The sequence below is a fragment of the Harpia harpyja genome, chromosome 2, assembly GCF_026419915.1.
Source record: "Harpia harpyja isolate bHarHar1 chromosome 2, bHarHar1 primary haplotype, whole genome shotgun sequence".
NCBI lineage: Eukaryota > Metazoa > Chordata > Aves > Accipitriformes > Accipitridae > Harpia > Harpia harpyja.
The window spans coordinates 81,068,595-81,084,101 of record NC_068941.1 but is presented as its reverse complement, the minus strand read 5'-3'; the positions used below and the strand labels follow the sequence as shown (position 1 = coordinate 81,084,101).

Below are 15,507 nucleotides of genomic sequence, written 5' to 3'. Positions count from 1 at the left end.
TCGGGGGATGCACCTCGCGGGAAGGGGGGTCCGGGGCACCCCGGCTCCCCGCCCAGCATCCTCCCGCCTCCGCCCCGTCCCTGCACCGGCCGTGCACGGCGCATGCCTCGGGCAGATGCCGGCCGGTTCCAACCGGGAGAGGCCGAAGCTTTTCGGGTCCTGCGAAGAGGAGGAGCCCGTTCTCCTCCCTGCGCACCCCCCCGCCCCTTCTCTCCGCCCCGCGGAGGCGGCGGGGCCGGCCGCGCTCCCGCACCGCGCAGCGGCGTGGGCACGGGAAGAAAAGTTACCGACCGGGGCGGGGGGGGGGGGGGGGGACGGGGACACGCTGATATATGGGGAGGGGGATTTATTTGGGCTCGGGAGGCGCTGGCGGCTGCACACACAACCCCCCCCCCCCCCCGGCAGAGCGTTCCCGTTCCCGCACCCCCTTCCGCGCCCCGCGGAGCTGCGCAGGGACGCTCCGCCGGGCTGAATGACTCACCACGGAGCAGCCCGCGCCGCAGCCCGCCGGGACGCGGTGCGACCGATGCCGACACCCCCCCCCCCGTGTCTTCGTCCCCCCCCCCACCCCGTCCCCCGCGGCTCCGCAGGCTCCCGCAGCGCTCCGCGCAGCGCCGCGCACCCGCAGCGACTATTCCAGAAAGCTGCCGGGAGTATGGTGCTTTCGCTGTAAATAAATAAATAACGTGTGTGTTCCCCCCCCCACCGCCGCCCCATGCACCGGTGGATGCGGGTAGAGACGTGCGAGCCCCCGGGAGGACGCCGGCCCGCCGCCGCCCCCCGCGCAGGGACGCGCCGTAGTAATTTGCAAGGGGCGGTGCAGGGATAGGGATAGGGATGGGGATAGGGATGGGGATTGGGGGGGGGGGGGCGCGTCCCGCCTCCCCCCCCCGATCACATGGCGACCCTGCGCAGCCAATGCGGGGGGCGCTAGGACCCCGGGGACCCGCGGCCCCCCCCGCCCTATAAATGCTTCTCCAAAATGCAGTGGAGGTCCTTTCTCCCGTCCCGCCCGGCCGCGCCGCTCCGCGCCCCGCGCAGCCGCCGCCGCCGCCGCTGCCTGGCGGGTCTCCGTCCCTGCTCCGCGCCCCGCTCCTTCCCCCTCCCCTTTTCCTTTTTTTTTTTTAATTTTAATTTTTTTTAAATTTTTTTATATATCCTCCCCCCCCCCTCCCGTTTTTCTCCTCCGCCCCCTCCCCGCGGCCGGTTTGCATGCATTGTCTGTCTCCCAAGATGGTTTGTGAGACCAAGATTGTGGCGGAAGATCATGAATCAATCCCGGGATCCAAAAAAGATACGATCATTGTTTCTTCCTCCCAGATGTGGCCCTCTTTGGCGGGCTCCCCTTCCTCCCCCCCCCGCCACCCCTCAGCTCCCCAAAAGAGGACCCCAGACGCGACAATGTCTATATCCGCGAATTCCACCCCTCCGAGCAGGAGGTGGTGCGCCGCATATTTTACGAGGGTATCATGGAGCGGATCCCCAACACGGCGTTCAGGGGGCTGAAGCAGCAGCCCCTCACTCAGCTGCTCTACGGGCTGCTGGCCGGTGAGTATCTGCTCCCTTTTGGGGGAGGGGGTCGCGGCTTTTTTTTTTTTTTTTCCCCCCCCCTACCCCCCCCCCCCCGCCTGGGTGTTCACAAAATGGTCGGAGAGGCGGGAGGAGCCGGGGACCCGCCGCCCCGGGCGCGCTGCGGTGTGTGCGGCCGGGGGAACGCCGCAGCATCGTGCGGAGCGGCCGCGGAGCCGCAGCGCTGCGGCGGGGGCAGGGGGGCTTGGAGGGGAGGGGGGGGGAATGATGATGATGGTGATGATGAGAGGGGGAGCCTTGCTGGGGGATGCGCGACCCTGCGCGGGTTTTAAGGAAGGGGAGTTGGAGGGGGGGAGGGGGTGTCGCCGCGTAGGTTGCGCGGGGGTGAGGGTAGAGTCGTCCTTTTAGTTATTCCAGGCCTTTTTTTTTTGGGGGGGGGGGGGGGCCTTGCACCGCGCACTGCACCGCCCCCGCGCAGCCCAGCGCGGAGGGGGGGGGGCCGCAGCGTGCCGACGTTGCCTGGAGACAGCCGGGCCCGCCAGTGCAGGACCCCCCCCCGGCTTGGGGAGGGGGGTAACCCCCTGCAGCAGGGCCGAGCCGGAGGGGGGGGGGTCACCTCCCAGAGTGCCTGCAAGGTGCCCCCCTCCCCTGTGCAAATAATAACATGCCCCCCCCCCCCCCGTGTATATAATTGCACGGAAGCGGGGGTCACATTATTAATAATGTGTGCCCTCCCCCCCCTTGCAAATGTGCCCCCCCCCCCCCCCTTTAGCAAGCTTTGGGCTGGTTTCTCATGCCCTTGGGGGTTGCAGGCAGGTTGCACCCCTCCCCGTGCCCCAGCCAGGGGGGAGGACAGGGCCCTGGGCTGGAGGGGGACCCCCAGCAGAAACTTGGGGCATAATGGGGCTCAGCCGGCGGCTCTGGAAGGCCAGGGTCATGCTGGGGGGGAAGCCGCCGTCTCGGGGGTGTCCGCAGAAGCCCCCCAGGTCTTCGGCAGCATCCCCGGCATCGAGGCGAGCAGGGTGTCTTCCCCGGGAGTCGGTGCTTCCCGTGATGGAAATAGTAATGCCGCAGTGACAAACACATGGCTGCGGAGCGGAGCGCCTGCAGCGTGGCTCTTCCGCCCCGGCCACGTTTCGGCCTCACCGGGGAAAGCCAAGCGGGGCCTGGGGTGTGCCTGGCCCTCGGCGTCCTCTCTGCCGGGGGGGGGTGTTCGGTGGGACCTGCCGTGGCACGGCGGCATCCTCCCCGCCGGCTCTCTCCAGGCACCCCCATAAACTTCTCGGGGGTTATCTCGGCGCGATACGCCGTCACGTAACACGATAATCTCGAGAGCGTGAATTGTGTGTGTACTGCAAATGTGTATTTTGTCTGTGCTTGTTTTTTTTTTTAATAATGAGTTTGTATTCCGAAATCAACACTAAATTCTCTTTTCTGACAGGTATCGTTTATTTCTCTTCCTTATCTCCATAGTAATATGCTTTGTTGTGACCAAGTCCTTCCTGCTGACCTGCTGTTTGCCCATCTTTCTGATGGGCATGAGGTACTACTTCAGTAGAAAAGTTATCCTCCACTATCTCGATTGTGCGCTGCATACGGACATGTCTGATATTGAGCAATATTACATGAAACCGCCAGGTGAGTATGAATTCCCCAGAGGGAGACTTCCCCCAGCCCTGCTCGGGGAACATGGCTGCTCCCTGCTGCTGGCGCCTTTTCCTCCTGTCAGCAGCACTGAGCAAGCTCAAAAGCCGCCAGAACGCAGCTCTTTAGCCACACCAGGCACAAAGCCATCTCTGGTTTTGTTTTGGTTTGGGGTTTTGGGGTTGGTTTTTTTTTTTTTCCTTCCCCCCTCCCAAGTTGTCTAGTCATCCAAGGCAGCCTCCGTCTACCCCCTCCCTGCCCAGAGCACAGCTCTCCTGGGTCCCGCGGCCGGTCTGGGGACAGGGGCACGGGGGCTTGGGGACACTGAGGCTGGATGATGCGGGTTATTTACTGCAGGCTAGGTCCACCCCAGCCCTTACTTCTTGAGCTCGGTATTTCTTTGCTCCTTGCACTTGGTATTAGCTCTGAGGGCGGGAGGATGGGGACATGAAAGGCTTTTTAGCCTAAATGCATAGAGGAACCCGTTTTAGTTATTGCGCCCGTTTTCCCATATTATTCAAGAAGAACGTTCCTTAATGCAAGTGTTTTGGAAGAGGCACAGATCAGGTATGTAAAGGGATGCTGCCTGGGTTTGACGTAATGAGTTCATCCATTTGTTACATATATGCATGTAATTAAAAACATAGTATCTAATGATATTTGCTTGTTAAGCTGTAAAAGATTTCTTATGTGATTATTTAAAAGAAAAAAAGTCCCATTAGAACTTGTCAGGTGCTATTTCCCTTTTTGTAGGCATACATCCATGTTGAGGGGCAGAGCAAGGGGATGGATGGCTGGGCAGTCACTTGGGGTTTGGGGCTTGCTTTTGGTGGTCGCATAGTACTGGTGGTGAGCCGGGAGAGCAAGGTGATGGCAGTATCCCACCTTAGTTCCATCTTCTCAGAGTACCTACTGTGTTTTTTTCCATGTGACCATGTTTTTGCTGTATCATTGCTGTTCCCCAGGTGTGACAAAACCTCTTCCTGGTCACTTTTAGAGGACTCATGGGAAGTACCATAGCCACAAACTTTCCTTCACTTCTCATGTGCAATACTACATTTTGCTAAAATGATGCTCCTCCTCTAATGAAAATCCCCAAATACCTTAGATGTGCTTGCTTTAGATTTCATTTCCCATCATAGCGCATATCTTGTACAGATCTTCTCCCATTTTGCACACAGGTTGTATTTCGTGTGCAGTGCTTGTTTCTGTAAAAATTAAGTGATGTGTGACTTGTATTTAAAAAGCTTAAGCTTCATTAAAAGGTGGTGTCACAAAAATAAAAGGGCTTGCAGCAAAACACTTTTGTACCTCTATAGTGAGGTTCGACAACATATTATGCTGGAGAAAGTAGCAGGGGACTGCAGGAGAGTAAGAACGTGTAACACGGAGTTACTAAGTGTTTGAGCTGCATCACTCATTAATCCTTGGCACTTGTACGTTCACAATTCAGGGCATGGATCCAAGTGCCTGTATTTACAACACTAGCATATATAGAAAATAAAGGAAAAGGACTCAGAGGAAGAGTAAGGAATGCCCTCAATTTGTTTAGGGTCAGTAATGTAATCCGGTTCAGCTGTGTTGGCAGCATGTCTTTGAAATGTTAGCATTGCTTTTATTTGGTACCTAAAAGGGCTGATTTCAATTGTACAGCAAGTGTGTGGGCTTTAATTTTTGACAGAATTTAATCATGTGTTATTAGGCTTCTGCCGTGCGACAAAAAGCAGGCTTATGGGATCGCTTGTGCTTGTTAAAGGTTCTTGATGATAGTGGTGTTAAGCAAGTTGGCTGGAGTCATCATCGGGTAAAGCCCAAAGAGGCTTTGGCGACTGGGGAGGAGAAGGGTGTGCGCGGGTCGGGACTGGCACCATCGGTGATGCCTGTCCATGTGCCATGAAGCCGTGTGCTGCTATTTGGTAGAGCTGTGCACGAGGCACGAATCCAGTGTTTTGCTCCTGTTTCCCCCAAAATACAGTTGCTGGATTTCTTCCCTGTAAGATAGCAGTATAAATACAATTGTCTTGGAAAAGCCCAGAGTTTTGCACGCTTCGGAGGCCGTCTGTCTGAACGTACAGAGAAAGGCAGCTATGTGCCACGTCAGCGCTGCCCATCCTGCCCAAAGGACAGAAAAATGACAATAAAACAACTTCCAGCCCCAAGTTTGTCTTCTGTTTGGCTAGTTTACAAATTAGCACGCAGGCAGAAACGATTGCAGTGGGAATGAGAAGGGCTCGTTGTCCTCTGTATTGCTCCAGCTGAGATACTAGTGAGAGCTTTCTCAATGAGGTGTTAGAGAAGAAATGGTCACAGCGGGGGTAATCGGGTGCAGGAACAGGGGCCCAAAGAGGCTGGAGATGGGCAGAGCTTGACTAGACGAGTTAAAAAAACCCAACCTGATGTAACTGCAGGTTGGCCTGGCTTTGTCTGGGAGTATGACCAGGCAACTTCTTGCTCCTTCTTTGGAGAATCTTTGTTTACCGGCTTGAATATTTTTTTTCCAACATGGAAAATGGAGAAAGGGAGCATCTCTGTGATGGGTTTATGAATTCTTGTTTCTTAGGGTGACGAATGCGAAGGTAGAATTGGGACGTGGTCTTAAGGTCTTACATCATGATGTTGGTCATGGCTTTGCTGAGGTTTTGCTCTTGGCATCCATGGCACCCAGGCACGAAAACCTGTTGTTTGCAGTGGGCTCCTTGTGGTACCCAGGGCTGGGGAACCGTTGTACAGAGCATCTACAGCAAATATCCTCTGGTAAGGCAGGCGTCTACAGAGAGGGAATATTTTAACTATTAAAACGGGTCATTCTTGGTGGTTTTGCCACAGCATCCACAAAAACTGTGGGTCAGTTTTAAAACTGAACCAAAAGGACCCGTTTTGCAATGGGATACTGTAAGCACCCAGCTTAATGATTAGTGTTGAGCAGTCCCATGAGTTACATCGTATTATGGTTTTTCTTCTGCAGTTTTTCTGAACCGCTCGCCTCCAAGTTAGTTATTGTTTTAAATTTCCTCCACTGGATTTTGTATGAACTGAAAAATATGTGCTGACAGTGATTTTGCAGAAGTGCACTAGCCAAAATTTAAATCTTTGTTTTCTCTTGCCCTCCTACACTTACGCCAAGGATCTGGCAGAACATTTGGGCCAGCGCTTAACTTTGAGCTCATACGCAGCGGGGTGGCTTGAAATTGCTGTTGATTTGAAAGGAATTGTTTGTGTTGAGTCCTCTGCTGGGGTCTTAAAACAGAAGGTTGAATGGTCCAAACACCTTCCTGAGCTCTTTGTAAACTTGCATTTTTCATTTTAAAATAGCAGTTATTGGAATTTTCCTTTTTTTTTTTTCTTTTTTTTCTTCATAGTCTATGAAAAAAGGCACTAGGGTGCTAGAAAAGAAAGAAGTTGGATAATGGGCTTAATTGTCAACCAGAGTAACTTAGGCTCTAGTAAACAAAAAACAAAAAAAAAAAAAGAAGGAATTAATTTTAAATAGAGCCCTGCCTCTTGCATTTCTCTATGCAAATAAGAGGAGCACAGCTGGAGCTTCTTTTATGGTCTGATGATTTTGACGAATAATCAATTTTACAATGCCTCTTCAAGCTTCTGTCCCAGTTGGTTGTGTTGTATATTTTTTGCAGTGGTTGGTGTGTTAGAGCAATCCTGGCGAGGCTGAGGTCTCCGCTGGAGAGCTGATGGAAACCAGGACTCCTTGCCTCCGATGCAAAACCGCTGCTCTCCAAGACGAGCGGAGCTGGGGCTTTGGCTGATGAGCTATCATGTCTTTCTGTGGTGGTTTGAAGTGTTATCTCCTGCTGCTGGCTGTCCTGGCAGGGTCTGCTGGGGGGTGTGCATACGTGTCATGGTGGTGCAAAGACCTGGTGATAGTGGGAGCTGGCCTTTGGCAGTGGTTTTGGGCACCGGCGACGAGCTGGGTGGCTGCGTTGCAATGCCCAGTGCCGCAGGGCCAGACGGACAGACAGCAGGGACGGACCGGCAACCTGGAGAGCTGTGGCTGCAGGACCTGGTAGAGCCTTGAGGGCATCTGCCTTGCGCAAGGCAGCAGATGAAGCTGAAGTGGTTGCTGCGGGAGGTGTCGGCTCACATTAACCACGCCACGCTGAGAGCTGCGGTTTTCGGCAGTGGCTGCGCATCCGCGGCTCTTGCTCTTTGGGCGGGGGGGTGCCTCTGGTTGCCTCGTGCTGGGAGGGGACGCGTCCTTCTGCTCTTCTGCCTCCGTCCAGGGGTGAGCAGAGCCTCCCCGTCCTTTTGTCCCCTCGTACGTGAGGGTGCGGATGAAGAGCCTGCACTGATACCCCAACCTCCCTGGGGGACAGGGCCCTAAGGAAGAGGGGCTGCAGGAGGATGGCTCATTAGGGTTCAATTCCTGCCGCTCTTGGGTGGCACATTCCTCGGCTGAGCCCAAAGGAGGGATGTCCTGCCCTTCTTGGCAGAGGTTTTGGGATCACAGTCTTCTGCCAGAAGGACACCAGTTGAGGTGGGGCCAGAGCTGGGTTGTGAGGAGGTGAGATCCTGTTTGCTGCTTGTTCCTTTTGAGGTGTTCCTCGCCTTCAGCGAGATGTTTGTCCGGGTAACGGGCAAGTATTTTAGCCGTGCTCTTGGATTGGGCTCGTTCACAGTGGGTTTGATGCCAGAAGGACAGAGCTGACACCAGAAGAGTTGAACCTAGGTGTTTGCAAGAAGGTGAGCAGCTGGATGTGAATCGTGCGGCTCCTGCTAACCCCGCTCAGCAGGTGCCGAGCCCCGGGGGGGGCTGCGGGGTCAGCAGCAGTGAGTTTTGAGGTGTAGGGAGAATACAGGGGCCACCTTGGGAGGAGATCCTCAGCCTGGGAGCTGCAGTTGCTCTGCCATGCCCAGACCCTTTGCAAGCTGGGGTCGGGGCAGGGGGGGTGGTTTCTCCCCACGACAGAGCCCCCGGGCAGAGGGGCAGCCGTGGAGCCCTGTTCTTCCACATTCTGGGTAATGCTCAAGCTGCCAGATAAGCAGGAGCGCCGCTGCCAAATGATAACATTGTTTGGAAAGAATAGAGCAGCCCTTGCTTTGCAAAGAAAGGGCTTAGTTACCTGACGCCGGGAGAGGGCTCAGGGCTGCTGCTTCCCAGTGGAGGAATGTGTTTTCGGAGAGCCCTGCCCCGCTCTCGGTGCCCGAGAGGCAGCTGGAATCTGAAGCATCCCTATCTTCAGCATTTCTTGCCGGCTTAGGCAGTGCCCTGACCTCACGTATCTGCCAAACCCCTGAGCTAGCTGTTGTGTATCAGGATTTTCACGCGTGCCTCTCCTCACGCAGCGCATAGGGCATTGAGGATTCCGGCGTGGGGCTCGGAGCTGGAAAACCCAGGGGAGAGGCTGTGTCCTTATCTCTGCCTCGGTGTTTCCCGGCTATGCTCCCCACCACTGCCGGGAACTGAGGTCAGGTCTCGTCCTCAGGCGGCGGAGGGTCCGTCCTGTGAGCATTTCATGCGCTGGCATCTCTCTGCAATTCAATGAGGGTGCTTCAAGGGACACGATCTCCATATCAGAGAGATCCTACAAGATTAGGATTAGAGACCTTTAATGTATTTTATAGTGGGAAGTATTATGTCTGAAAGTGTTTCCGAGGCTGGCCTCCCGCAAGGGGGGTGGTCAGGGGTGCTGCTGCTCAGCAATTCCCATTGTTGCTTTCGGGTTTCTACAGTCCAGCAGTGCTGGAACTGCCTGGTTTGGCATTTCTCGTTTCCAGTGTGGAGTTTATTGGGAAGCAATAGGAAAAACAACTCATGTTTCCAAGTGTTAAGGATGTGCTTTGTCCAGCATTAGTAATGGACTGAAATATTTTGTTTTTATTTGAATCATGTAAAATGTCTTTAAAGTCAGGTTGCCTCTCCCAAACCCCACCTCTTCTGATATGGCTTGCACTCCATCACGCGTGGCTGCTTTGTTTCCCTGCGGAGGAGCATTGGCTTTTGCATCTGGAGGCAGCCCCGTCCTGCAGTCGCTTAGCATGGGCACAGTGACCAAGGCACAGCGCTGCCAGGGCCAGCACCAGCCCGCACCAGAGCTCCTAACCTCCACCCCACATTCCCAGAGCTGACTGAGGGCTTTCCCCGGTCCTGGCAGCGAGGGCGAGCTGAAGGCAGCTCTGCCGGGTCCCAGCCCAACCCTGCGCCTCTGCCGATAAGCGTCGGTGTCGTCGAAACCAGGACAGCCGGGTAGATCTGGAGGTGATGCAGCCAGCATCCCTCGTGGTGCCGAGCCACGCGGGTCAGCTCTGCTCAACCCACTCGGGGGCCTGCAGGGTCTTTCTGCCCCACAAAATCTTTATTATTCAAGGTTTTTTCCACTTTTGGGGGCTTCAGGTAGTGCAGAGTAGAAAAGCGGTGCTGTCGGCCAAGGGCTGGCACATCAGAAAACTGAAGTTGTCTGATGAGCGGACCAGCCTGCGGATTCATGGCTATGTCATCCACGCAAATGGGATAAGCGTGTTCGTGGGCAAGCCGCTGCAGCCTTCCCCCCCTCCTATTCCAGTGATAAATAAGTAGGAACATATGCACAAACCCATTCCTCAACGTGTGTATCTGTAAGACAAAAATAGCTCTCCCTGCAGATCCATGAGCTTTGGCACGGTCCCCTGTCAAAATTAGACTAAAATAGATTTTATAGTAAATTTTGCAGAGCAATATATCTTTTTCTTTTCTCCATGTGTTCAAAAATTCTCTCTAAAGGTAGTCCCTAATGGACATGACAGTCAGTTAAAGCACTGGTGTTTGAGTTGTAGCCATGACTGGGTGGATGTGATGCTTCTGAACGTAAGCTCTGCCTGCAGGTGTTTAAAAATTCCGGCACATGCAAGTGCTGTTCATTAATCTTCAATACAAGAAGTAATAAGTTGTGTAGATTGAACATCTGTAGTATTTTAGGCACAGTTAACTTCTCAAGACCAGAAAACACAAGCCATACTGGGACTTAAGAACATGAAGGGGGCAGGAACATCAGGTGTTCTAGTTTTTTTCTGGCTTTGAGTAATTTTTTTAAATGTTTTCTCTGTTGTTCGATGTTTTCTAGCATGGTTGTATGCAGTTCCTCACTACTGTCTTAGTGAATAAGCCTAAAAAGGACTACAGAATTTTCTCCACAAGTTTAAATGCAAATTAATTACTCTTATAAAGGATTTTCAGAGGCTTTTCATCTTTCTCTTGCTTTCTTAGGAATGGCCAAGATTTAAAACAATTACCCCAAAGTCTATTTCAGGTTAAGAGTTTCATAATAGCCTAAATCTAGGCTCCATGTCAGGTATCTAACTAGTGGCAAGGGTTTTAAGAGTACAAAGCTTTGAGCCCCTCTTGACAATGAATCTTGGATGTAGGAACATGAACTGAAAAATCTTATTCCCAAGCACATTATTATATTATATTTATTTATTATATTTAGCCTCTTAGGATTATCCAAGAGTGTCTGTGGTCAGGTTGGTTCCTCTCAGTGTGCACGACAAGGGGCCCAAATACTTCAGAAATTATTGTTAGGCATTGCTCTCTATCTTAAGACCTCTAAATATATTGAAAAAGCAGTTTTTGTGTAAAAGCCTAAATGAACGGCCTGATTTACAAGAAGACCGACTGTTCCAAATCTCTCCAAATCTCAGAGTGGATTTCTGAAATTCCTTCTGTAGGCTTAAATCTTTATTCAGGCAGGTTATATTTAATTACCTGGGATGGGAATGGCTGGCAGGGCTTGGGCTGGCCACGAGCCCCTTGTGGGCTCCGGGAGCTCACAGCGTTGTTTACCAGTGTATTGCAGAGCACAGGCTTTTGTTTTGGTAATACAGTGCTGGGGATCTGTTACAAATAATCACGTTTGATGCTATTCCCTTCCAGACTAGAGCAAAAAGACAGACTTAGAGTGTTTTGACGGTACCTGGTTCTGCGAGGAGCCGAGGGATGTATGGGCCTTTGTTGTTGCTTTCTGCATCGGCGAAACCGGGAGCTTCAAACTGTATTTTTAGATTTTTTTTTTTCCTTTTTATTCCCCCCCCCCCCCCCCCCCTTGTAGGAAGCTGAGGAATTGTTTCTTTTTCCTGACAGGTGGCTAATGAAAGCAGTCTTAAAGGGAATCCAAAGATAGCAGCGTGTCTTACCTAGTTTCTATTTACAAATCTATTTCTTGTAACCAAATAATAAGGTTTGGTTTGGTTGGGTTTTTTTCTTTTCTTTTGTTTTTTTTGTTAAGGGCCAAGTGGAATCACCAAGAAGCCTCATGCCTTTTATTAAGGATGCATCAAAAATTAGCTTGTAGTGGTCTGGTTAGAGCCAGGTACAAGCTGTGGTATCTGTTACAGATGGCTTTGAGCCATTCTCTTAAGTCATCTATTGACCTGTTGGACCCCAGCAATCAATTAACTATTTATGAAAGCATATACAGTATCATTTATTGTCTTCTATAACTGTTTGATGAGTGTTTCTTTCACGAATTGAAAATTTTATTTCTTACAGGATAATTCTAAAATTTAGACCTGGGACATGGTTTAGTGCCAAGCTGGGATTGTGCTTTAAAATGGGATCCTGTGAGTGAAAGGAGACTTTTCAAAATAGGTAGCAGGAAACATGTATTACAGGTGTATTTTTAAGTGGCTACACGAGATACTGCTACGTAAAATTGGATTTGCAACAGTGTAAGCACTAATAGAAAAAATGCAATGCATTAGTCGCACGTTAGCGTGTACTGTTTGAAATGATACCTTGCAAGTAATATTTGTCACTTAAAATTCATGTGCTGCTTCTAGGGTTTATCCAAGTGGCAAAACTGAAAACCAGGGGGTTTTATGAGAAAATGATTTTTCAGTTCAGGAACTAGAAAATAAAAGGGAGGATAGTTTTGATCCAAATTAAGCTGATTTACTACTCCCTCTCTATTTTTTCACTATGAAGAAGCAAAAATTTGTGTTTAGTGATGAATGTAATACTTCTTTCAGCCTGAAACAAAATTGTTGGTTCTGTTACAGGCTTCCTTAAGAAGCAAAGGTCAGACCCAAGTATATATTTAAAAAATACTGATTATAGTAGAGCCATGATACAGTTAATGTTTGCTACCTCCTAGGCAGGTCCCTCTGTACTTTGCATGACACTATTAAATCTATACTGAGCCAGCGCTGGGATTGCCTGGATCCCAGGCTGTGTTTAAATTATATATTTAGGCATTTCATACCAGTGTAGTAGTTGAAGAGGTGGTGTCGAGGGGGACCATCTCCGAAGTCCCGGCAGCCGGGACATCCCCTGCGATCCCGGGGAGGACGAGCTGTGTGCAGGTGTCTCGGCCAGCAGCGCTGGGGGATGAGCTGTGCGCAGGATTAGTGCCAGCCTGGCTTTCCTCTGCTTTTTCTTTCCCAGCTGAAGATCTTTGGTGAATTCAGGACAAATGTGGACAAAACCTGCATTTTTAAGTAAGCTACTTGCCTAGATTTATCCTCGATCACCAGTAATTGCTATACAAGCTGCTCCCACTCTCTCTTGCCAATGTGCTTGAATCCCGACTTGGAAACTGGCATCAGAGATGCAAGTTTATTTGCTTTTTACAGTTGCAGCTCTTGGTCTCTGTGCTAACGCTGCTAATTGAAATGGGGGGTGATGGACCAGCTGTCCGGCCATGAATGGCTCCTCAGTGCACCTCACATACAACTCTCATTTCAACAGCTATCAGATAATAACATCTACTATTGGGAACCAATAGTGGTTCCTTGAATTATTTTTTTCCATTTTTTCCCCCTCCTCCTTCCCCTGCCACAGCAGTTCTATATCCCACTTTTCCAGTCTTGCGTCAAGCTGCAATATTTGCATTTTTATCCTTTGAATTCTGCTTGGCTCTCTTGTCCATCCCTGTGTTGAATTCTCTGGTGGGTTTTTCTGGTCTGGTTCTTGCTTCATTCATCACTTTTGGCATTTCCCAACAGCGATGGTTGCACACCCAGCATCCATCTTTGTATCTGATCTTCCCCTTCCTTCCATTACGCTTTTAAATTTATGTCCCTTTGCTTAATTTCATTCTATAAGTTCATTCTTCTCCTTCTTAGTTTGTCGTTCAGATATTTTGCATGGTGAACGCAAGTTGGTTTTGGGGATTTTTTTGTAGAATACTCAGAATAACAAAGATGAAAAAATAAATAGAAGTCAGCAGCACGAGGATATTGTGTCTGCTAAGCTGAAAACAGAGTGCGTCAGTGCACAAACCCACGTGTCGGCGATGGTGGGGAGAGAACATTTTGCCTAAAGGCAAATGAACTGCCAACAACAGGATTTCTTACACCTTCTTTAGAGCGTCTGACCCACATCGCTCCCAGATGAATCTGGGCATGGCCTGTTGATCTTTTCTGCTATGATTTTTCCTATAAACCACATTCTTCCTGTTTTAATAGGATATATAAAATCATTATTGCAGCCAGAGTACAGGAAAAAATCCATTTCATTTGCTGAGATCAGGGCTTTTTGTTCTTTTTTTGGAGGTGCCAAATCTGTTCATCTTCCCTGGAACTAGATAACAGCATCAGAAACACTGTGTAACACTTGTAGTGGGAATCCAGGGAAGACCTAAATCTGTAGTCTTTCAATTTAAAATAATGTTAAATAGTAGAACTGCAAAGAGAAGGTTTTGAAAATAGCCTGGTTTGGAGCACCTGCCATTTGTAAGTGCTAAGCAATTTTAGATGATGGTTAGTTAGAGGCAGAGCAATAAAAGCATGGCAGATACCCGGCTGCTGTCCGCTTAACAGCAGTGAGTGTCTTGGTAAAGTCCTCGTTATTGGAATTACATTGTTAGTGGTGGGATTTGTTAAAAAAGAGAGAAAGTGAGCAGGGGGTAGGGGGAAGTTACTGTACGAAAGGGATGCTAATGAGAGATTCTCTAAAAATCCAAACTGTTTAAAAGGGGTATTTGTAAAATGCCTTTTCAAGCTTTTGCTGCCTGTAAAGTCAATTAGATTCACTTAATGGCTATGAAAATATACGTCTGGTGTGATTTCAGAACCTGCAAATGTTCAGAGGATAACATCAAGCTGTGCCTCTCGGGCAGCGATTTTCATTTGGGAGTAAGCCATCATCAGGTTTTACGGGGCTTTTTTTGAGCCATCGGTAGTCTAAAAAGCATCTGCAAGGTTTCTTGAGAAGTGGGAACATTTTTCATGGATAACTCAAAACAGCTAAAGAGGATTTCAGTGAAATTCTAAAAAAACTCCCCCCCCCCCATCCACTGAGAGTGAACTCTGGTATGGTTTGGCTTAAAGATTCAGTGGAGCATTTGCTTTAACTTAATCATGGGCTTAAATCCCTTGTCTCTTGTTGGGAGTTTAGCATATGCTGAGGGGCATCCTTTAGTACAGGTCCAAGTGCTCTTTTGATATTTACAGGAGACCTGTGATATAAATGGGAAATGTAATGATGGAGTAAACTTTGAGTTTGCTCTGTGTATGCTGTCAGCTGCCTGCAAGATGAATTTATGATGTTTTAGGGAAAACTGGTACATCAGAAGGAGGAGTTGTTGCAGGTGTGAACCTGCTCTTAGTTATATTCCTTCTGCCCTGTCTTACATCAGGTATGGGGGTTTAGTGTTATTCAGTGGTGACTTTCTAGTCGGGAAAATCCAATGGATCCTCAAAATACTGCATTTCTACCCAGGTTTGTGTGGATTTGTATCTGTCCTGGCTCTGGTTGCTGTAGGTGCTGTTCATATTTATAAGTTGATGCCCTTTCCGCAGATACTTGGTGAATGAGTGCACCACAGGCTGATGGTACACGGCATGAACATACCTGCTTTCACTAGCCCTGAGCAGACTGCCCTTCATTTCCCACGTGTCTCCCCAACAGAGTAAGACGTGGCCCGTTACCCACTCACTCCACTGATTTATTTTGCAAACCTCTTTCAAATCCCCGGTTCTCGTGACTGGTATTGAGGCTGGGGCTCAAAGCAACCCCACTCACATGGATGTGGGGTGTAAGGTGGTGATAGATGGTCATCACAGGAGATCTGGGAATAACCGGATTAGGCTTTTGTAGGGACGTTTTGGCCTGATTGGTCTGGCGTAGTAGTCTGAATATGTGGCAAAGGGCTTTTTTTCTTTTTTAATTTTAGAGATGTAGAGATTTACACATGTAATTTTCATTTTCTGTTAATGCATCATCCACAACAGGTCCATTGTCTTTGCCCAGCCTGACAGATGTTCATGTATTTATAGATGTAGAATTTTCTTATGCTGCCATATTAAATAAATGTGCTAGTTTCAGTCTGCAGTAGTGGAGTTCAGTAGAATTACACCCAAGGCGCATTGGCCTTGATGTACTGGAAGAGGGATGTAGAAACA

The 15,507-nt window shown here is 49.8% G+C and overlaps 1 protein-coding gene across 1 annotated transcript in view; it reads left to right on the top strand.

The window, feature by feature from the left end:
- Positions 1 to 898: 898 nt before the first annotated feature.
- NAT8L (N-acetyltransferase 8 like) overlaps positions 899 to 15,507 on the top strand; it is a 37,862-nt gene continuing 23,253 nt past the window's right edge. The window contains 3 exon segments of the mRNA XM_052780674.1: positions 899 to 1,348; positions 1,351 to 1,548; positions 3,004 to 3,168. Coding sequence (XP_052636634.1) covers positions 1,213 to 1,348; positions 1,351 to 1,548; positions 3,004 to 3,168 — 499 coding nt within the window. The 5' untranslated portion in view covers positions 899 to 1,212.